Raw genomic sequence first — 23,188 nt, 5'->3', positions numbered from 1 at the left:
TTAAAGACACTAAACTTGAGAACAATTTATATTATTTTACCGAAAGTAGTGGATACTTGAACCACAATTGGTAAATCTAAGTGAATGTAAACCTATCAGGGGTAAACATATATGTATCCTAAGATAATAAAGGAAATAATATAAGGGCTGGAAAGATGGAGCAGGGGGCCTCCTCATAAGAGGGGGCTGAGGAAATGATATGTAGCAGAGGCTCCTGGGGCACTCACCTTGCTAGAAATGAAGAACTCAATCAGCAGATGGAAGAAGGATGCGTGTGAACTGCGGCGACTGCCGTGCTCGGGACTCGACTCCTCACTGCTAGTACACAATAACCTAAATATACATGAAATCATACCACAGCTAGTAATGGTCATACTATAGGTAGGAAAACAGAAATTACCCAGTCTGTATATAGAGTGATGTAAAGACATTGGGGAGTCGATATCAGGTTTACGGTTTGTTTGTTTTTAACAATATTTTATTGAAGTTATACATAAATACAAAGTGATAAGAACAATCATATAATAATAGATAAACTATGACAAGTCAGTAGACAAAACAAACAAGAAAGCAACCAATTATTGCTCTAACATACAAATGAAGTAAAATTGTATCATACTATGCTCTATATCAAGTACAGGTAAGTACTCCCAGGGTACCTGCCACCATTGTTTTGTGATACCAAGCTGGATTGGAAAATTGTTGCATAACAGAATTTCTTTCTTCTGTAGACAGAACATTCACTATAAAAAGTTTCCATTTTTTCATGAAAGAAACCGTAAACATTTCATTACTACGTAGGGTGATATCAGGTTTATGTTAAAGGGGTAGTTTACAAAAAAAATTATTTCTTTAAAATCAGCTGGTCGCAGCAAGTGCTAGAGATTTGTAATTTACTTCTATTAAAAAAAAAAAAAAATCTCTTTCAGTACTTATCAGCTGCTGTGTGTACTGCAGGAAGTGGTGTATTGTCTCCAGTCTGACACAGTGCTCTCTGCTGCCACCTCTCTCCATGTTAGGAACTGTCCAGAGCAGCAGCAAATCCCCATAGAAAACCTCTACTGCTCTGGACAGTTACTGACATGAACAGAGGTGGCAGCAGAGAGCACTGTGTCAGACTGGAGAGAATAGGCACTTCCTGAAGGACATACAGCTGGCTGCTGTTGCTGTAGTCGCCCCCCCCCCCCCCTCTAGATGGTGCTGACTGTGGTAGAGGATAGCAGGCCTGTATATTCAGCATCTGACACTCACCTATGGTAAACAAATTCCCCCGCTGCAGTGGCTACGGCTCGATTGGCTGAGTACACTAAGGGGTAAACGGTCTCACAGTCGTCTGTGCTCAGGGCACTTTCCATATTCCTATAATAGAGATAGCATTTATAAACACAGGAATACTCTTGTAATCATTTTCTCGCTCACATTTTCTATTGTTTTATTTAAAGGGGTAGTTCACCAAAAAAAAGTGCCAGATTTGTTATTTACTTGTATAAAAAAAATAATAATCTTAAGTTTTCCTGTACTTATCAGCTGCTGCATGTCCTGCATGAACTGGTGTCTTTCCAGTCTGGAGAGGTTTTCTATGGGGATATACTACTGCTCTGGACAATTCCTAACATGGACAGAGGTGGCAGCAGAGAGCACTGTATCAGACTGAAAAGAATACACCACTTGCTGCAGGACATACAGCAGCTGATAGGTACTGGAAGGCTTAAAGATGATTTAAAAGTAAAAACTTTTTGGTGAACAACCCCTTTAAGAAATGCAGTTGTTTATTCACCCTATGCTTGTTCATATGCGACTGCGCTGTATGGAACAATATCATTTATATCAGTTATAGATTTATCATCTGAATTCTATTTGTTTTATTATCATGTTATGTGTAAAAAATAAGTGGCAATAGAAGAATGGATCGGGTGTACTGACACGGACTACGTCTGACGTTGGACAGTTCAGGTGTGCTGACACGGACTACGCCTGACGTCGGATAGATCGGGTGTACTGACACGGACTACGCCTGATGTCTGATAGATCGGGTGTGCTGACATGGACTACGTCCGACGCCAGATAGCATTATTGGTCCATATCACAGCAGTTATTCAGTGCAGACATTAGAATACATTTGAAAAATGAAGCCGGAAGGGTTTCGGAACGCGTTGTGTTTTTGTTTCACAGCTCTATTTTTCTCTCCCTCTTGTAGTTCTGCACATTTTGCTATGACCTGGCAGCGTTCATTATTAGTCTATAGGGTCTATTGGGTGGCAGTGGCCTCTGCCGTGTTTTAGATCCATTACAAGTGAATAGGAGGAAAGAACTTGTCACATCAGGTCCATTCACTCCAAGGCCTATCAATCAGCCATTACAGTCTGGAGGATAGGACTTATACACAGGGACGGCCATCTACAGCCCGCTTTAATACATCATACAGACGTAGAAGTTATAAGTGTAGGCTTTTACTACCCCCTCAGTTATATACTGTAATGTATGAGCAGAATCCATTCACAGCTATAGATCACCAGATATCCAATACTGTATGCTACGCTCTCTTTTCCTGACTTCTGTTTTGTATACACTCCCTGCAGACCCTGGCCTCAGTTTACAGCTCTCATGGGACCCTATAGGGACACTATGAAGTGGTTTATAGACGACAGATGGCTTATTGATCAGTGGCTATATACCATTACATGGGGAGTAATGGGCTATAATATTCCTATTAACGCTGGAGTGTGCCGCCTCCTGACCGGCCACATCATGTCCGATCACATAGACGCTGGATGTACTGTATAATGCAATGTGATAGTAATTCTAGAGTCCATCATCTGATCAGACAGAGAAAACTAAAAGCAATGAGAAGTGCAGAACAATAGCAGGAATGGAGTTCGGTATAAATTAAATTAAACACGTGCAGAGGGGGGTTTGGGTTGGGGGTAAATGGGGGCCGACCACATGACAGAATCCGCTCTTGTATATTAGTCCTGGCAATGGCAGATACAGGCCCTATAACTCACCTGTGGATGAGTCCTATCAGCTGTATGGCTTCTGCGGAGACCTGATGCTCTCGGTCTAGGACCATGGCCACTATCCTGTTCTGTGATGGGAGATTCTGGTCACTATATATTGCTGGTGTCACTGATGCAGCCATACAGCCACATGTTGGGGTCTGACAGAGATCCATGGACCTTACCTTAAACCTGCTGGTAAAAAGCTCCAAGCTCCCTGCCCACTGAGGAACAATGTAGAGTTCATGGAGACATTGCAGACACTGTAACCTGACATGTCCCTGCTGTATAAACATACAAAGTATACAAGTAAGCCCTTAAGCCACTACACCTAAATATATACAAGCCATTAGGTGACTGTGTATTATGGCGCTGTACAGTAAGGGCTGTATACATGTCCTGTACAATCCTGCAGGAGGTGTCCAGCAAACACATGGAACTGGCGAAAGCTCTGGTCCCTGCTCCTCCACTTTACACCATGTTTGATAAATCTCCCCCTAATTTTTTTTTATTTTTTTTACACCAAACCTGACTGGTCCTCAAAGGGTTAAAACCATCCTCTTTTCACCTTATCGTGCAGCATCCACCCCAGATACTTCATATAGCCGTCATTCAGAAAGAACTGGGGGTAAATTGTCATCCAGGTGCCAAGTTCTTTAATACAGAGGGCCCGGACTTCAGGATGAACATCGCTATGGAGAAGGATCAGAAACGGCAACGTCAATGGCCATAGTATGCGCTCTTTAACCTACTTCTGTATATCTTTATAATAGCAAGCAGCCCTGTTAACCTGGTACCGTACCTCAAACCATTGGCATAGACATGACTGGGTTAGAAGGTAAAATTCTGTCTGCCTGCTGCCACCACTAGGGGGAGCTGATTGTATACTAATAATAATGAGAGTATGCAGAGGTGCTCATGATATGAACCAGAGAAGATGGGACATGCTACTCACCGATAACGATGCACAAAGACCCCTTTGCATAAGCCGTTTATCTTGTTAGCAATGTCCTCTAGGTTGGAGTGCATCTGTAGATACAAAGAAGTCATGTGACATCTTACAGTATACAACCTCCTCCTATATAGGTAGAAGAACCCAGACCAAGGTCTCCGAATCAAATGTACACTGTGAGATATAGGAAAAAACAATAACCCTGACCACATATGCCTAAACAGGGCAGAAGGTTAAACAGTGAATGTAGGGACCATCACCTGTAATGCTCCAATACACTGACTCTTTAAGCCTTTTAAAGAAAACGATGAAAATTTAAAGAAACCAAAAAGCAATATGGGTAAGGAAACCAGTCATCAGCCTGAGAGCCCTGACCCTCCTCCATAGTGTTATACTGAACAGGATTAGTTCTCTGTTATAGAACTCTCTGAACTGGGAATTACTACTTGTAGTCATGTGGGTGGTCCCAGCATCCTCTAAAGTCATGCAGACAGGTCAATCTCTGAAGTGATGTAGACAGTCCTGGTCCACTCCTCTCATGCAGGTTTTCCTGGACTTCTCTGGACTTTTTTGTTTTTTTTCCAGTCTCTTTCAGAGTCCTGTGGACTATCCTAATATTCTCTGCAGTCATCTGGACGGTCCCAGTGTCCGCTGGAGTAATGCAGGTGGTCCAAATGTCCTCTGCAGTCATGTAGGTGATTGAGCTCTCCTCTGGAGTCATGTGGGCAGTCCAAAGTGTCCTCTGCAGTCATGTGGGTGATTGAGCTCTCCTCTGGAGTCATGTGGGCAGTCCAAAGTGTCCTCTGGAGTCATGTGGGCAGTCCCAGTGTCCTCTGGAGTGGAGTCATGTGGGCAGTCCAAGTGTCCTCTGCAGTCATGTGGGCGATTGAGCTCTCCTCTGGAGTCATGTGGGCAGTCCCAGTGTCCTCTGCAGTCATTTAGGTGATTGAGCTCTCCTCTGGAGTCATGTGGGCAGTCCCAGTGTCCTCTGGAGTCATGTGGGCAGTCCCAGTGTCCTCTGCAGTCATGTGGGTGATTGAGCTCTCCTCTGGAGTCATGTGGGCAGTCCCAGTGTCCTCTGGAGTGGAGTCATGTGGGCAGTCCCAGTGTCCTCTGCAGTCATGTGGGTGATTGAGCTCTCCTCTGGAGTCATGTGGGCAGTCCCAGTGTCCTCTGGAGTCATGTGGGCAGTCCCAGTGTCCTCTGGAGTCATGTGGGTGATTGAGGTCTCCTCTGGAGTCGTGTGGGTGATTGAGCTCTCCTCTGGAGTCGTGTGGGTGATTGAGCTCTCCTCTGGAGTCGTGTGGGTGATTGAGCTCTCCTCTGGAGTCGTGTGGGTGATTGAGCTCTCCTCTGGAGTCATGTGGGCAGTCCCAGTGTCCTCTGGAGTCATGTGGGCAGTCCCAGTGTCCTCTGGAGTCATGTGGGCAGTCCCAGTGTCCTCTGCAGTCATGTGGGCAGTCCCAGTGTCCTCTTCAGTCATATAGGTGATTGAGCTCTCCTCTGGAGTCATGTGGGCAGTCCCAGTGTCCTCTGGAGTCATGTGGGCAGTCCCAGTGTCCTCTGCAGTCATGTGGGTGATTGAGCTCTCCTCTGGAGTCATGTGGGCAGTCCCAGTGTCCTCTGGAGTGGAGTCATGTGGGCAGTCCCAGTGTCCTCTGCAGTCATGTAGGTGATTGAGCTCTCCTCTGGAGTCATGTGGGCAGTCCCAGTGTCCTCTGGAGTCGTGTGGGCAGTCCCAGTGTCCTCTGGAGTCGTGTGGGCAGTCCCAGTGTCCTCTGGAGTCGTGTGGGTGATTGAGGTCTCCTCTGGAGTCGTGTGGGTGATTGAGGTCTCCTCTGGAGTCGTGTGGGTGATTGAGGTCTCCTCTGGAGTCGTGTGGGTGATTGAGGTCTCCTCTGGAGTCGTGTGGGTGATTGAGGTCTCCTCTGGAGTCGTGTGGGTGATTGAGGTCTCCTCTGGAGTCGTGTGGGTGATTGAGGTCTCCTCTGGAGTCGTGTGGGTGATTGAGGTCTCCTCTGGAGTCGTGTGGGTGATTGAGGTCTCCTCTGGAGTCGTGTGGGTGATTGAGGTCTCCTCTAGTCATGCAGGTAGGGCAGAGTCAACTGGTTGGTCAGTCCGGAGACATGGAGTCAGTCCTGGTTGCCTCCGAAATCATGAGGATGGTTCCAAGTCTTGTACAGTCATGTGGGTGGTCCTAGTCTCGTCCAGAGTCATGTGGGTGGTCCTAGTCTCGTCCAGAGTCATGTGGGTGGTCCTAGTCTCGTCCAGAGTCATGTGGGTGGTCCTAGTCTCTAGAAAATCTATGAATGTATGAAACTTGTATTATTGTGTCCAACCTGATTGATGGATAAGAAGCTTATTACTGCAAGATGTGTCATCAAATAAGCGATAATAGTTATTGTGAAGTATATTATAGGTTAAACGTTAGGTCTCTGTACAACGAGTTTACATGAGTTTGTGTGAGGAGTATGTGGGCAGAAACAAAGCCTAGTTGCCCTGGTTCTGCTTTCTGGGCCTCTAGAAAGGAAGCGCCCCTGATACTGTAACCACAAGAGTCATGTATATAATGCAAAGACAACTTGTATGACTCTCACTACATCTTGTGTTCGGTTTGGAGTGACTTTGTTGACAAATAAATCAATCTTATCCTTGGCTTCAGATCACTCGTGTCTTGTAATTGATATATAAAAGATTCTCCTGACAATTGACCTCGGCTAATACCCATGACAATGGAGGAGAAGGGTGCCTCTGGAGACAGATCTCAATAAAAAGCTATTGTTAAAGGGATTATCCAGAGAAAATATTTTCTTTTAAATCAACTGGTTTCAGAAAGTTCTACAGATTTGTAATTTACTTCTACTTGAAAATGTCAAGTCTTCCAGTACTTATCAGCTGCTGTATGTCCTGTAGGAAGTGATGTATTCTCTCCAGTCTGACACAGTGCTCTCTGCTGCCACCTCTGTCCATGTCAGGAACTACCCAGAGTAGGAGAGGTTTTCTATGGGGATTTGCTGCTGCTCTGGACAGTTCCTGACATGGACAGAGGTGGCAGCAGAGAGCACTGTGTCAGACTGGAGCGTATACACCGCTTCCTACAGGACATATAGCAGCTGCTAAGTACAAAACAAGTAAAAATAAAATAAGTAAAACAAAAGTTACATGTTTCGAGCTGACAAGCTGTGATGAAGATCCACAGAGCTCGAAACGCGTGGCTTGTTTTATGCTTTGTTTTCTCTGGATGCGGGTGCCGGAGCCTCTGCTGTTGTCTATAATAATCTATCACTTGATTGCCTGGACAGCTCCCTAGAATCTCTCCATCTGAATGGAAAGTATATTTTGTCTAGTGCCCCCTACAGGTAACTATTCTGGAAATAAAAGCAGGAAGTCAGCACAGTCAGTGGTGAGGGGAGTGATGGCAGCAGGAAGCAGGCACAGTTAGTGGTGAAAGGATGGATGGCAGAAGGAAGTAGGCACAGTCAGTGGTGACGGATGGCAGCAGGAAGCAGGCACCGTCAGTGGTGAGGGGAGGGATGGCAACAAGAAGCAGGCACAGTCAGTGGTGAGGGATGGCAGCAGGAAGCAGGCACCGTCAGCGGTGAAAGGATGGACGGCAGCAGGAAGCAGGCACCGGCAGTGGTGAGGGATGGCAGCAGGAAGCAGACACCGGCAGTGGTGAGGAATGGCAGCAGGAAGCAGACACCGTCAGTGGTGAAAGGAGGGATGGCAGCAGGAAGCAGGCACCGTCAGTGGTGAAAGGAGGGATGGCAGCAGGAAGCAGGCACCATCAGTGGCGAGTGGAGGGAGGGCAGCAGGAGAAGCTGGCACAGATAGTGGTGAGGGGAGGGCAGCAGAAAGCAGGCACCATCACGAATACAGTGGTGAGGGGAGGGATGGCAGCAGGAAGCAGGCACCGGCAGTGGTAAGGGATGGCAGCAGGAAGCAGGCACAGTCAGTGGTGAAAGGATAGATGGCTGCAGGAAGCAGGCACCGGCAGTGGTGAGGGAAGGGCAGCAGGATGCAAGAAGGGGGTGGGGGCAGCAGGCACCATCACAATGTCAGTAGTGAGGGGAGGGAGGGCAGCAGGAAGCAGGCACCATTACAATGTCAGTGGTGAGGGGAGGAAAGGCAGGCACAGTCAGTGGTGAGGGGAGCAGGTGTCACATGATGTCATATTATAGCAATATTACTGTACTTGCAATCCTGAGTTACACAATAGAGATGGAGCGCTGCTCTTGCTGTGTATTTCAGGCTGTGCAGATTGTGAGCTCCGGGACCATCAGGGTGAACATCAGGAGACAGACACTGATGTGAGTGATGGAGGATCCGCCACATGAATATTCATCGCTCGCACAGAACACAGCTGGGATCGGGCAGATGCTCTTTTAATATTACCGTACAGAATGGGAATTTGCCAACTTTCTCCCAACACTTCATCATCACGGGGTGCGGGCCAAGCTGACATTCTGCTGCTCAAGCTGTGAAATGTATATAAAGTAACTGCACATTAATAGCTGTATAATGATGCCGCCATATGTACCTGGAATGTGGATGTGATGGCCTCTTCTGAAGAGCCCTTATAGGAGCACAACAGGCCCACGGGGGTCTTCTATATAAAGAAGCTGGACCACAGATGTACACAAGCAAATCTACTTCTTACTTTCACTGTTTGCACATTTTACTATTACTAGGTGAATCAATCTGCCAAATCTGAAGCTTAAAGCGACTCTGTATCCATAATCTGACCCCCCCCCCTGCAGCTTGTACCCTCAGATAGCTGCTTTTTGAAGTTATTATCCTTAAAGCCACTTTTAAATTTTCAGCCCTGTGTGGAGGGGTGTCGTAATCCTAGGGCATAGACACACTAGGCCACACCAATTTGACACAGGGCTGCAAGTTTAAAAGTTGTTTTTAAGGACAATAACTGCATCACCTGCCGAACGGACCCCAGGACAGATCTTAGATTAAAAGCAGCTATCTGAAGGTAATTATTTTAGCAGTCAGGGGGCTGCTTTAACTTTTTTCATGTCTGTAGTGGGTCTGTATCTTGCCATTGCGGTGAGCTGTTGCATTTTTTTTGTGTTTTTGCAACTTCAGCCATAGCAACGTGCTCCTGCCTAGTGTTAATGGTGTTCTAGGAGAGCTGACCAAATTTGTCTTTTTTTCTGTGTATCTGAAGGTACAAGTGGTTTGGGGAGGTCAGATTGTGGGTACAGAGTCACTTTAAGGTTTGCTGATGTTACACATACTCATAGACATCCATTAGGGGCAAAACTGTATATTGCAAATTACATGCATATGTATGCAACTGGTAGACGTGCCAACGTCATCTTACCAGCTCCCACAATGGTGCAAATGACGTCACTCATGCACTGTCCCTCAGAGGTAGAGACCAGTGCAGTGTGCAGCCCTCATCTGGCCGGAGGCAGCATTATACCTCCAGCCACAAGAGGCCGCTCTCTCCCCAGTGCTCCGGCACACAGAGAACTGAAAAGACAAGCTGGAGAGCTGTACAGTGGGTAAGTATGCTATGTGAATAGCCCAATAGCAGTAGTATAAATTATCGGACACCAAGAAATTTCCACCTTTAGGACGTTGTCAATCCAACCAAAGAAAGCCCATAGCCAGGACAATCACCTCTGACATCTTCTCCACCAGCGTCTCCAGCCGCTCCGCTGATCTATTCTCTGGACTCTTCGCTCTCTCCACATTGAACTGGCGCTGGCTGGTGTCCTGGTGATGCTTCAGGTCCCTCGCTACCTTTACTAAGGCCGTAATCATCTTCATGGCTGGAGAACGGGAGATAGCTGGGGTGTTACAAACTCAAGAACAGAAGGAGGGATAGAAACAGATTTCTATTACAAATAGCTGTGATCAGACAACAATGTATTTCCCTCTTACTACCCCCAACAATAGCCTGGAATCACAGCACCATAAACCTCTCATTAGCGTATGATTAAATTCAAGGGTCTGAATAAGTTAAGGGGTCCCATCTGGGGTCTGAATGAGTTCAAGGATCCCACCTAGGATCTGAATTAGTTTAGGGGTCCCATCTGGGGTCTGAATGAGTTAAAGAGTCCCATCTGGGGTCTGAATGAGTTCAAGGGTCCCATCTGGGGTCTGAATGAGTTCAAGGGTCCCATCTGGGGTCTGAATGAGTTCAAGGGTCCCATCTGGGGTCTGAATGAGTTCAAGGGTCCCATCTGGGGTCTGAATGAGTTCAAGGGTCCCATCTGGGGTCTGAATGAGTTCAAGGGTCCCATCTGGGGTCTGAATGAGTTCAAGGGTCCCATCTGGGGTCTGAATGAGTTCAAGGGTCCCATCTGGGGTCTGAATGAGTTCAAGGGTCCCATCTGGGGTCTGAATGAGTTTAGGGGTCCCATTTGGGGTGTGAATAAGTTCAGGGCTCCCCTCTGGGGTCTGAAGTTTAGGCATCTCATCTGGGGGTCTTAAAGGGGTACTCCAGCGGGGGGCACTTTTTTGCTGGGACCGGGGAGGAGGTGGCCGAGGGAAAAGAGGTCCACTCACCTCCCTGGTCCGGCGCTCCGGTGGCCGGTACCCGGCCGCTTCCGGGTGTCTGACGCAGGCCTGTGACGATACGAGATACGGATCCAGTCTCCGTCACTGAGTGGCTGAGTGGACCTGAGACGTCACGTCAAGTTAGACACCCGGAAGCGGCCGGTTCAGACACCCGGAAGCGGCCGGGAACCGGCCACCGGAGCACCGCGATGCGGGACCTGCCGCTGGAACCAGTCCCAGCAAAAAAGTGCCCCCCCACCCCCGGTGGAGTACCCCTTTAAGTTTGAGCTCTGGCTCAGCTTTCCCACTAACAAATAACACATCTGTTTTATAAAGTTTAGAAAACAAAACTCGGTCCTTCAGATCATTACTAAAGTTAGTTGAGCGCCCCCTGCTGTGGGACTATGGCTCGGACTTGATAAATCTGCGTCTTGTTTTAAACTCTATCTACAGTATGTGTGTCTGTGTGTTATTGTACGTTACTGTAGCTGATTCCACAACACAAACTGGTCCGACTTCGCTATCCACCACATACAATAAGAGATAAACAGTAACATCATTGCAGTTATCAATGAGTTATAATGGGCTTAGGGCACATGAGGCCAGATGTGATTTCTGTCTGGGACATCTGCTCTTCATATCCAGCACGTTGCTGGGTTCAGCACGGATGCCAGGCTCTGGCTGTGCCCACACACACACACACACCATACACTCCTCTAACCCATAACCTTTATAGTAATCAAGATATTAAAGTCATCTGATAACCGGCAGCCAAAGCCAGGAGAGGGGGGTGTCAGCAGAAGCGGCGGGGGGATCAGTGAAATCCACAGACAGGTCCAGACGAACAGATGGTAGAGAAATGCATAAGATTTATTGCTCATCGTACATTATCCACCCACATCAATCAGAGAGGAGCCGGGCACCGGCAGAAAATCCCATCCCGACATCCTACAGGGATTATACCTGAAGCCGCTCACATCAGCCATGGCTGGATCTGTACCTGAAAGCCCGTTATTTCTGTGAAGTCCAGGGGGGGGGGGGGGGTCCCGCTTATCTCATGGAAGCAACACAGCTTCTTCCTTTTTATATGGATTAAGAACCACTAAATCATTCTGTGTTCAATGGGCCGAATAAGCTGAGCTATTAAAGTACACAGAGTTCTGCTTTACAGGGCTTGACGCATCAGATCAGCTGATCGCCCCAGGTCTTGCTCCTGGTCCCTCCCCAAGGAAGCCATGGCTAGCAGCAGAATGTAGTATTATACAGCCTCCGAACATGGATGGAAAGGTGCAAACACAGATCACACTTGGGTGCAATAGATACCCGGGGTAAATATTCTATCTTTGGGGTACTGAAATAACATTTGGAAGCCTGACGACCATGGGGGACGGCATTCAGGTCAGCATAAAATATGCTGTGAAACCAGAAAAAAAATTGTGTGTGTGGTGCAAATGAAAATAAAATGCATTTTGTTTCATTTGAGGGGGGGGGGGGGGGGGGGTGTTTATGTGGTTCAACCTATGGTAAAACTGACATGTTATACATGTTCCACAAAATTTTAGGATTACAATGTTATGCAACTTGCATTACTTTTATTTTATCTGACTGCTCTGAAAAAATTGAAATCTTTAAAAAAAAACCTAAATGTTCCTTAAAATCGCTCTATTTGCGTAATTTTAACACTTTTATCCTTTGGTCTATGGGGCTGTTTGAGGTGTCATTTTTTTGCACCATGATCTGTACTTTCTTTCAGTAGCTTGATTGCGTATGAGACTTTTAATCACTTTCTATTACAATTTTTGTGTATTTTATGCGACCAAAAATGTGCAAATTTGCAATTTAGAATTTTTTTGTGCTTTCACCATTTACTGTGAGAGATCAGTAATGATATACTATAGTTCAGGGGATTACGCATGCGACAATACCAAATATGTTCCTGTCACTAGACACCATGGATGGCGCTCTGTAGGGCATTTAGATGCAGCTGTCATGTCTGACAGCTGCATTTAAATGTCCTTATTAGCCACGGTCCCGGGCTGCAGAAAGCAACCCCTCTCTGAACCCCCCTAACAGCGCCATGACACGTCATGGGTCGTTAAGGGGTTAAAAACTACAATTCCCATCATGCCTGGATAGCCAAAGGGTTAACCTTGGTAAGACCAAAGCCAGTAGCTTTACTGAAACTAGTGATCATAGGCAGAACACGCTATCCAGGAGCTACGGAAATTCAGTTTAGTACATAAGGAGCCACCCAAAAGACATTACAAAGAATCACCAGATCAGAGGTGCAAAAAAACCATGGCGGTCCTGTAACGTATTCTATTCTTGATACAAGGACTGCATGATCACCTGCAGAAAACTCACCTGCAAACGTGCTGGTATGTCTGAAGGCTCGGACCTGAGAGTCAGAGAGTCCGACCAGGAAAGAGATGAGCATGTCCATAAGAATCCCATCATAGAGGATGTTGTACTGACAGCAGCTGACCAACGTGTCCAAAAATTCTCCAAAATTCCCCCTGAACTTTTTCCATGGTCTGGTAGTGAGTGACAGAGGATAGTCTGCAGAGTCCTGGGGAGGAAGACATTATCCAATCTATATGGAAAACTGCACATATCACAGTAAATAAGACGTCTGCAGCAGCTGCTAATATCGGTTGTCACTTCTCGGATAATAAAGACCCCGTCATTCTTTAGTCAACGTGTGGGGACGGGCCTCCAGCGTTCAAAAGAAGAGCACGAGGCTGGAGACCGAGCCGGGTGCCCTAAGTGTTTATCGCATAAGGAAATGCTGTCATACTAACTTCATTAAAGTCTTCAGTCATTTTCCTGATGATCTCAGTGTTCTGCATGGTCTCCATCATTTCATTGGTCACTACGCCTGGAAAGGACAGACAGTGGATTATTCATAGGCCGCACTGTATCTACCACAGACCCCAACATGGCTTCTTCTTGGTAACTACTTGCTGCTAAGACTGGCCAGAGCAGTGAACGCCAGGAACGGGGAGGAATCAGGTGACACAGCCATCTTATGTGTATTGCCGACCTTAGATTTTATTCACATCACGCCTGGCACATAACGCTGAAGCCAACAATAAAGGGGTTATCCGATTTAAGAAAACACTTGCCATTAAAATACAATTAGAAAACAATTAGCTTGACAATTACCTCACATTATGCCACCAGTCGCGTCTATCCCAGTGACACCTACAGGAACATCTATTATGTTCGTGTAAGGTTGGTGAGAATAGAGCCATGTTCACACTCATCAAAATGCTACACGCGTTAATGGATATTCCCATCCCCTAAATCCCGACCACCGATATCAGCTATGATAGTGACGGGACTGGTGGAGCTGGTAAGTATATTTTCAATTATCTTATGGGTCAACCACTTTAATTCTATAGGAAAGGTTCCCAGGAACATTGGTTTTTGTTTTTTTTTCTGCCACAGTGACGCATTTTATAATCGCCCCGAGACTCAGGCAGATGGTTGGTTTATGGATCTGTGATATATAGATGCATGCAGGGCTTCTTCTGCCAGGATCCATATTGTGGAGTTATTACCCTCTAACCGTGTTGCTGCTTGTAGGGCAGAATACATAGGTGCACGGCTTTATAAGGCAGGCGCTTCACAGATTTATTGCAACAAAGTCGAGATCAAGGCGTTTTCCATGCACGTACGATTGATGATCTATGCACAGGATAAAACACTGACCACCCCTGCCGATTAGCTGTACACTGCAAGCACTACACAGTGAACTGATCCTGTGGACAGTCTATATTTGCCCAGAGAAACCCTTTAAGTCTGCTGTTTTTCCAGGTTTATGCACTTACTATACATTATACTCCACATGTTGATTGCTGTACTGTACAGTAACTTATAACATGACATATTCAGCAGTTTCTCATTGTTTGGTTCATGTTTTACATGTTATTCAGAATAGAAAATCATTATTTTTGGTGTGTGTGTATGAGATAGATAGATATAAAATATCCGCACACACACATCCACCCTTTTATTTAACACACCATTGTCGCTTAAAGGGAACCTGTCACCCCCCGTGCCGGGGTGACAGGCTCCCGACCCCCCGTTAGAGACCCCTATACTTACCTCATCCCGCCGGGTCCCGCTTCTGGAGGTGGTCGGGTCCCGGAGATCTCAGCCGCTGCAGCCCGGCGCGCGCGCTGACAGATGAGTCCAACGCTCATAGAGAATGACGGAGCGCTGGACTCTCCTGTCATTCTCTATGAGTGTTGGACTCATCTCTCAGCGCGCGCGCCGGGCTGCAGCGGCTGAGATCTCCGGGACCCGACCACCTCCAGAAGCGGGACCCGGCGGGATGAGGTAAGTATAGGGGTCTCTAACGGGGGGTCGGGAGCCTGTCACCCCGGTACGGGGGGTGACAGGTTCCCTTTAATCATTGGAATTTATTAAAAAAATATAGTGGCTGCAATCCTGGTTTAGGTCTGCATCCCCCAGGGGGCGCTGTGCAGGAAAATGAACCACTCATCCAACTCTATAGGACTGGCTGCAGTTACTTGCTGATGGCTAGGGGCCACTGTGTATGGAGATGTAGTAGGATACAGCACCTGTGGCCCCTTCATTCTGTGGGGCCCCAGAGGATGAATACAGTGATGGATTGCCCAAGTACTCATATGTCAACAACTTATAACATGAGAATTGTTCAGCAGCAGCATCACTGGGGCAGTCCCTGGGGGGTAATCTCACCACTGCTACATAGGTAGGAGGCAAAGCAATTTGACATAATTTTATTTTTCTTACCCACAATTTGTATGTGAGAAATAAAGAAATAAACCAATACAGCAGAGAAGCCTGTTACTGCCTCAGCCAGGCCACCACTGCTCACCTTTACACCCACAAGCCTGGATAATAAAGTTGATGAGCCCCAATAGAGCCGCCTGGCGGTCTGTCTTGTAGCCGTCCAGCCAATCACCTACCAGCGCCTGTAAGAGGATATGGAACAGGTCATAAAAAATTCATTCAAGCGTACATGATTATCTCAAGCTTCACATAACCGACTGCACCTCACCTGCATGGCGCTTCTGCCGAGTCTGAGAGCTTCAAACAGGTCCTTGCCGGCTATGACATCTCCTCTGCCTTGCTTTATGGCCTAGGAAATAAAAAAATGGATATGCAGTTTAGAAATTAAAGTGAGTCAATGTAACATCCCAGAGACTAAAGGGGTTCTAGACATTTCCTATTTATGTGTGCTAATGCAACATATGCAGCTGGAGGCCCACTGCTCATAGACATAGCTGACCGCTCCGCCCCTGCTCAGCAGATGGCCCCACAAACACATTGACTAGAACCCCAAAACCACCGCCACACAGTACATAAACAACAGTACAAGCACCTGCCTAATACTGATGAGGAGCCCCTGTGCTCTGACCCATTGACGTCTTGACCCCATGGACCTGTAGTGTCAGCAGCTGATCCTGTATGTGTGAGGTGTGGCTTTTTTTGCAGCAGCCTGACACCGATACATTGAGAATCCCTAAAACAGGGATGCCAAACTCCGGCCCTCCAGCTGTCCCATCATGCCCGGACAGCCAAAGCTTTAAAACAAGTCTGCCATAGAAGATGGTTTCTATTCCCCTAACCTGGGTCTGCTTCACAGCCGGTCTACGAGTTCTCTTGAGTTTCTTTCTTAAAGTTTCTTCAAAGTCACTTTCGTCATCATCATCAATTGATTCTAGTAGACTCTCCATCTCCCTACAATATATAAGCGGTATCATGTTACTATCTACACATTACTGCACTGTGGTAATAAGCCCGTCCCGACATGTGAAGTACTTGTACATCAATTGTGGAATCTGGGAGTCAGATGTGTTGAGCGTGTTCTATACACGGCTGCTTACTCTGCAGCTGCTATTCCCTGCCAGCAGGTGGGATTGGAGATAACGCTGATCCCGGCAACATAACCCCCTGTTAATATGAGTAGCAGCAACCACAATGTCTAGATTACAGGCGTCAAACTACGGCCCCTCAGCTGCTGTAAAGCTACAATTCCCATTGTGCCTGGACAGCTAAAGCTTTGGCTTGAGGATCCAGACATGATGGGAATTGTAGTTAAGCAACAGCTGGAGAGATGAAGTTTGACTCCTCTGGCCTAGTTGGCTAAAGGCCACGTAACAAACCCTCCCGGTCACTGTTTGCCCCCCATGACACAATCTTGGGGTCATGGCAACCAAGGACCTTATGAAGGCTTCCTGACAGGCCATGATTGTACAGCAGAGGCAGGCTGTAATAGGAGTAATAGGAGACAGTACACTGCAATGCAAGTAATAGTACATATAAACTGGTAAATAGGCTGAATGCTGTTATCCGCTTAAAGGCCCTATTTCACGGAACGATTATCGTTCATAAACTCGCTCTAACGACCGCTCGTTAACGATCACTAAACTAATTTTTTTTTTAGCGAACGATAACACATAACATGAACGATATATGTAGTGTAACGATTATTTTGCGGTCGTTACATGGTCGTTTAAAACGTTTGCTGGGGTGATCATGACCATATGACACACCTGCCTTTTTTTAAACGTTTTTACGAACGACTGAAAGATTTCTAATTTTACGAACCGATTAGCAAATTATCTTTCAAAGACCAATGTTTTTTTTTTGACATGCTGAAAAACAATTTTAAAAGACAATATAACGATTTCGCCTTTGCCGTTTGCTTGTTTACACCAATTCCACGAAGCGATTATCGTTAACGAGCAGTCGTTGGAGCGAGTTCATAAACCATAATCGTTCTGTGGAATAGGGGCTTAAGGCCCTATTCCTGGGATAGAATTATACACAACGCAAAGCGGTTTGAGGAAATCAACACGTTGTGTTCATTTCTATCCCAGGAGTGCTGCGGTATAGTTTTCCTATATATAAAAAACATATATCGTTTATATTAAAAACTCTGACCAGGGACCGCCCTGAGGATTTGTGGTTGGGGCGGCATAAAAGTGATGAAAGATTATATAAATTGGCTATAACTGTAATAAGACTGATCCTCAGAATACAGATAAAATGACATTCATACCTCACATTGAACTCAGAATAAAAAAAACGTATCCCCGCCCCCCAATGATACATTATACGGTAACGTGAGAGCTGCCATTTATCACTCTTAATACAATCCCTCATCCGTTGCTCATGGAAGAGTAAAAAAAAAAAGTTTTAGTTTTTAGAAGATGAGGAAGAAAAAAAAAAACAGAATCAGAAGAACAGAAAGGGAAGTTTTAGAGGGGTCTCTATAGGAACTATACAGGATCCTCACATGTCGGCAGCTCCCGGCTCCTCCCCGGTGCTCGTCGTTTCTCCTCTTCCTCCATCACTGGTCGGTGATCCGCTGGTGACTTCCTGCCTTAGTGATGGTGAGCGGAAGCTGATGGCCGACACCGGAGATGAGGAGGGGGTAGGAGAGGCCTCTGGGGTGTGGGGGACAGGAGACGCCATCTCCATGATGACCTGTAAGAGACACATGTGCCGCATTCACTACATATCCCAGCATGCCGCACACTCCCCAGTATACAGAAGCCAAGCTGCTAATGTTGATGGCTTCTCCCTGAGATACAATACTAGATCCCTTTACTGTTTTGTCTCAAATGAGGAAAAGTTACTATAAAATGAGCCCTTACCTAAAGGGGTACCCCCCCTCCTCTAATATAGATATCCTTGTAGGAATCATCACTTTATATTTTTGCAAATACAATAATGTAATCTTGTCTACTTCTCCTGATACGCTGCTCCGTCCCTCCCATTACCGACCACCACTCTGCTCTACTAGCAGTAGCTGGACTGATACGTGCATATATAGAGGGAATTGAGACCTCATCCAGTGTCTGGATTAATTTAGGATGACACTGGCATGGCGCTGTTTTTGAAAGAAAGCGGACAGGTTTTTCTGACGCTAGATAATCCCTACAAAGGGGAACTCCGTCCGGGACCCCAATATTCACAATTACCGGGGAGATGAATTTACAACAAAAAGACTGCTTTAAAAAAAAAAAAAAAAAAAAAGTGTGCCCCCTGGTCTCAGGTTGTGTGTGGTATTACAGCTGCCTCCTTTCACTTCAATGTAACTGAGCTGCACTACCAGAAGGCATAGAACCTAGTGGTAAGTCACATGACCGTGCTGACCAATGATAGTATAGTTGTATCACGTGACTACGCTGTCCAGTGGCTGGAGACACACACTATAATATCACGTGACCTATGACTTACAGTTCATCCTGATGTCTCCATGGCAACAGCCTCAACTTCCATTCACTTCTATAAGGGAAGCAGTTCACTGACGGCAATCAGGACTGACCCCGGCCCCTGCCGGGAGACCCCGGGGGAATGAGCCTCCTATACACACAGGACTGCAGCCCAGTACATGACAATACATCTACCCTATGACTCACAGTGACAGGATAACAGGCTGTACACGGGCCCCGCCCCCAACAGGGTGTCTGCTTACAGTATTCGGGTGAGACGATGAACCTGAGGTAATCACCCGCAGCTCTCCGCCGCCGACAGACTGACTGACTGAACTAACAGGGCGGGAATCTAAAGCCACGCCCACTACCAGCTGGAGACAAGGCCTGAAGCTCCGCCCCTGAGGCACGGGGATCGACCAATAGGGAGAGCGCTGTGTTTTGGCGCCATGTTCATGAAGAGACGCCTGGCGGCCATTTTAGGTGGCTGTGTGAGGCGATGGTACAGGGATATGTCTCTCTCCTGTCAGATTCGTTCCTGGGGCTATGTGGACGCCCAAAGTCTATTACTTTATAGTATAATTTAATTTTTGATAAATATTCTCCTATGTTGTATCAGATTACGTCACGTCCGCTCACCTCTCCGCTGTCGGTTTTTTCGGCGGAAGGCGGAATCCGCCCGACCATAGAATGGTGTCTATGGAGCCGGCGTATAGGCGGGCGGCCGTGAGCGGGTATTAGCGACGGAATCTACTGAAACTTTTCTGCACGGATTCCGTTGTGTGAACTCACCCTTCCACCTTATTTCCTATCTAGTCCCACAATGGTACTGTACCCCATGGGGCTATTTACTGCTTAGCACCCTGGATGACATGGCTGAACCCCAGTGACAGCGGCCATGTTGTCCCCCAGCCAAGTCACAGTTGTCTGGAGGTCCTACCATGTCCAACCCAGTTTTTTTTATTTAGGGTTTTTTTGTTTTTATGCCATTCGCAAAACTGACTTGTTATGCATGTTCCACAGGTCGTTACGATTATAATGATATGTAACATGTATAACTTATATTGTATCTGATGGCCTGTAACAAATTCAAACCATTGTTAACAAATATATGTTCCTAAAAATCGCTCTATTCCCAGGCTTATAGCGCTGTTATCCTTTGGTCTATGGGGCTGTGTCAGGTGTCATTTTTTGCGCCATGATGTGATCGGTAACTTGATTGCGCATATTTGACTTGATCACTTTTTATTAAATTTTTTCTGGATTTGATGCGACCGAAAATGCACAATTTTGAACTCTGGGATTTTTTGGCGCTTAAGCCGTTTACCGTGCGAGATCAGTAATGTGATTAATATTTCGGGCAATTACGCACGCGGCGATAGCAAACATGTTTATTTATTTATATACTTTTATTTATTACATGGGAAAAGGGGGGTTATTCAGACTTTTATTAGGGGAGGGGGCTTTTTATTGATACTAACACTTTTTTTTACACTTATACTAGAAGCTCCCCTGGGGTTAGGGTTATTCCCCCTGGTGTTAGGGTTATTCCCCCCTGGTGTTAGGGTTATTCCCCCATGGGGTTAGGGCTATCCCCCCCCCTGGGGTTAGGGTTGTTCCCCCCCTGGGGTTAGGGTTGTTCCCCCCCTGGGGTTAGGGTTGTTCCCCCCCTGGGGTTAGGGTTGTTCCCCCCCTGGGGTTAGGGTTGTTCCCCCCCTGGGGTTAGGGTTGTTCCCCCCCTGGGGTTAGGGTTATTCCCCCCTGGGGTTAGGGCTATCCCCCCCCTGGGGTTAGGGTTGTTCCCCCCCTGGGGTTAGGGTTATCCCCCCCCCCTGGGGTTAGGGTTATTCCCCATGGGGTTAGGGTTATTTCCCCCCCCCCTGGGGTTAGGGTTATTTCCACCCCTGGGGTTAGGGTTATTCCCCCCCCTGGGGTTAGGGTTAGGTTAGGGTTATTCCCCCTGAGGTTAGGGTTATTCCCCCTGAGGTTAGGGTTATTCCCCCCACCCTGGGGTTAGGGTTATTCCCCCTGGGGTTAGGGTGGTATTACACGAAGCGATTTTTTTTCAATTAACGATAAACGATCTCCAACGATCGCAATAGCGGTTGCCTAATAATCGTTCGTTTTACTACACGGAAAGATTATCGGTTATATTGGAGCAACAAAATTCAAGAACACTCCCCTTTCAATTTGCGAATGAACAGGGAACGGCTAACGACATCTTATTCAAACGAACGATGTGCGAACGATGTGTAAAAGACAAACGATAAAAATAGATTCAAAACCTATTAAACGACCAACGACCAATCATTCGTCGTTTAATCGTTGTCTACTATTACACTTAAAGATAATCGTTCAAATACGACCGATTGAACGATTATTCGAACGATAATCGCTTCGTGTAATACCACCCTTAGGGCCCTATTCCACCGGACGATTATCGTTAGCATAATCGTTAACGATTAACGATCTCAAACGACCGCTATTGCGAAAGACCTGAAAATGTTCACTCATTTCCATGGAACGATAATCGTTACTTATGATCGTAATTGCGATCGTTTCTTCTTCCGTATTTCTTCGCTATTGCGTTCGTATCTATTGCGAACGACCGAACAATGTCTTATTCAATGCGAACGTTTTGCGAACGAGCAACGATAAAAATAGGTCCAGGTCTTATAAAGCGATCAACGATTTCTCGTTCGGTCGTTAATTGTTACTGCATTTCAACCGAACGATTATCGTTTAGATTCGAACGATTTAACGATAATCTGAACGATAATCGTCCGGTGGAATATGGCCCTTAGGGTTATTCCCCCCCCCCTGGGGTTAGGGTTATTCCCCCTGGGGTTAGGGTGCAGCTGTCATCTTTGAAAGCTGTATCTGATTACTGTATTAGCCGGTACGGCGATCAGACCGTGCCCGCTAATACCCACGACCCTGGGCTACACACGGCACCCGGGACGGCGGCGGCCCCACTCTGAACATCTCTCGGGGACATATGACGTACGGGTACGTCATATGCCCCTAAGAGGTTAAAAGGGGTACTCCAGTGAAAATCTTTTACTTTCAAATTAACTGGTGTCAGAAAGTTACATAGGTTCGTGATTTACTTCTATTAAAAAATCTTAAGTCTTCCAGTACTTATCAGCTACTGTATGTCCTGCAGGAAGTGGTGTATTCTCTCCAGTCTGACACAGCGCTCTCTGCTGCCACCTCTGTCCATGTCAGGAACTGTCCAGAGCAGGAGAGGTTTTCTATGGGGATTTGCTGCTGCTCTGGACAGTTCCTGACATGGACAGAGGTGGCAGCAGAGAGCACTGTGTCAGACTGGAGAGAATAAACCACATCCTGCCGGACATACAGCAGCTGATAAGTACTAGAAGACTGAAGATTTTTTACAGTAGAAATAACTTACAAATCTATATAACTTTCTGAAACTAGTTGAATAAATCTCAAAGACATTTTTAAAAATGAAAGGAGCAACGTGATTGATTGCTGCGGAGGACCGGGATATTATAGGGTCCCCCCTCTGTTAGATATCAGCGCCCCATAGACTGTGCTTCCCTACACAGCCCCTCGCTATATGAGCGGACCCCCAGTCTGAGCTGGAGGAGATATCCCATAATCCCTGGCTGTGCTGTGTATTGGGGGGGGGTGACCCCTCTCCATCCTCTCATGTCTTTGTCTGCTCTTCCTGAGGATCCCAGCGCACCCCTCACTGGTGGTCTGTGCCCTGTGTGTGTATAATAGGATCATCAGCTCACAGGGTACGGATTATCTCCACCATTATAGCAGTCACCAGCACTATACACACCTGCTCCCCCCACTAATGTCACTGCTGAGAGGGTCTGCTCCCCACAGGGTGACAGATGGACCACAGGGGGAGAGGAGGAGGAGGGGGCAACTGCTGCTCATTTATCCGCAGCCCCCTCTATAGTCACCTCATTATATATAACGTGTATCACACGGCTATCCATCTATCCACCCCATAATTATCTATCTCCTATCTATCTATCTCCTATCTATCTATCTATTATCTATCTCCTATCTATCTATTATCTATCTATCTATCTATCTATCTATCTATCTATCTATCTATCATCCATCTATCTATTATCTATCTATCTATCTATCTATCTATCTATCTATCTATCTATCTATCATCCATCTATCTATTATCTATCTATTATCTATCTATTTATCTATCTATCATCCATCTATCTATTATCTATCTATCTATCTATCTATCTACTATAGTAAATCCAACGGCACTCCAAGATGTGTTGAAATCCAAAGATGTGATTTATTCACGTGGTTAAATCATGTTGCAGCACAGCAAACAAAGAGGCAACGTTTCTGTGGCCTCACGCCACCATTTTCATGTGGCGTGAGGCCACAGAAACGTTGCCTCTTTGTTTGCTGTGCTGCAACATGATTTAACCACGTGAATAAATCACATCTTTGGATTTTAACACATCTTGGAGTGCCGTTGGATTTACTATAGT

The 23,188-nt window shown here is 46.4% G+C and overlaps 2 protein-coding genes across 5 annotated transcripts in view; one reads left to right on the top strand and one right to left on the bottom strand.

Moving 5' to 3' along the window:
- Positions 1-19,052, bottom strand: part of STAG3 (STAG3 cohesin complex component) — a 50,676-nt gene extending 31,624 nt beyond the window's left edge. The window contains exons 1-14 of the mRNA XM_069948642.1: positions 18,947-19,052; positions 17,762-17,952; positions 16,089-16,200; positions 15,518-15,598; positions 15,335-15,431; positions 13,269-13,345; positions 12,832-13,036; positions 9,586-9,770; positions 3,952-4,025; positions 3,565-3,688; positions 3,182-3,280; positions 3,006-3,085; positions 1,252-1,359; positions 228-333 (exon numbers count right to left, since the gene is read on the bottom strand). Of these exons, the coding sequence (XP_069804743.1) occupies positions 228-333; positions 1,252-1,359; positions 3,006-3,085; positions 3,182-3,280; positions 3,565-3,688; positions 3,952-4,025; positions 9,586-9,770; positions 12,832-13,036; positions 13,269-13,345; positions 15,335-15,431; positions 15,518-15,598; positions 16,089-16,200; positions 17,762-17,946 (1,533 nt within the window). The 5' untranslated portion in view covers positions 17,947-17,952; positions 18,947-19,052. The remainder of the gene's footprint in view (positions 1-227; positions 334-1,251; positions 1,360-3,005; positions 3,086-3,181; positions 3,281-3,564; positions 3,689-3,951; positions 4,026-9,585; positions 9,771-12,831; positions 13,037-13,268; positions 13,346-15,334; positions 15,432-15,517; positions 15,599-16,088; positions 16,201-17,761; positions 17,953-18,946) is intronic.
- GPC2 (glypican 2) overlaps positions 18,871-23,188 on the top strand; it is a 30,059-nt gene continuing 25,741 nt past the window's right edge. The window contains exon 1 of one of the 4 annotated variants that reach the window (XM_069948671.1): positions 18,871-18,974. Coding sequence is in view for 2 of the 4 variants with exons in the window: in XM_069948654.1 (XP_069804755.1) it covers positions 19,230-19,259 (30 nt within the window). In the remaining 2 variants the exon portion in view is untranslated. Of the gene's footprint in view, positions 19,260-23,188 lie in introns of all 4 variants that reach the window. The other 3 variants (XM_069948677.1, XM_069948663.1, XM_069948654.1) reach the window with 3 other exon arrangements.

The sequence above is a fragment of the Dendropsophus ebraccatus genome, chromosome 1, assembly GCF_027789765.1.
Source record: "Dendropsophus ebraccatus isolate aDenEbr1 chromosome 1, aDenEbr1.pat, whole genome shotgun sequence".
NCBI classification, from domain to species: domain Eukaryota; kingdom Metazoa; phylum Chordata; class Amphibia; order Anura; family Hylidae; genus Dendropsophus; species Dendropsophus ebraccatus.
Note: the sequence above shows the minus strand (reverse complement) of the source record. Positions and strands in the feature narration are given on the sequence as shown.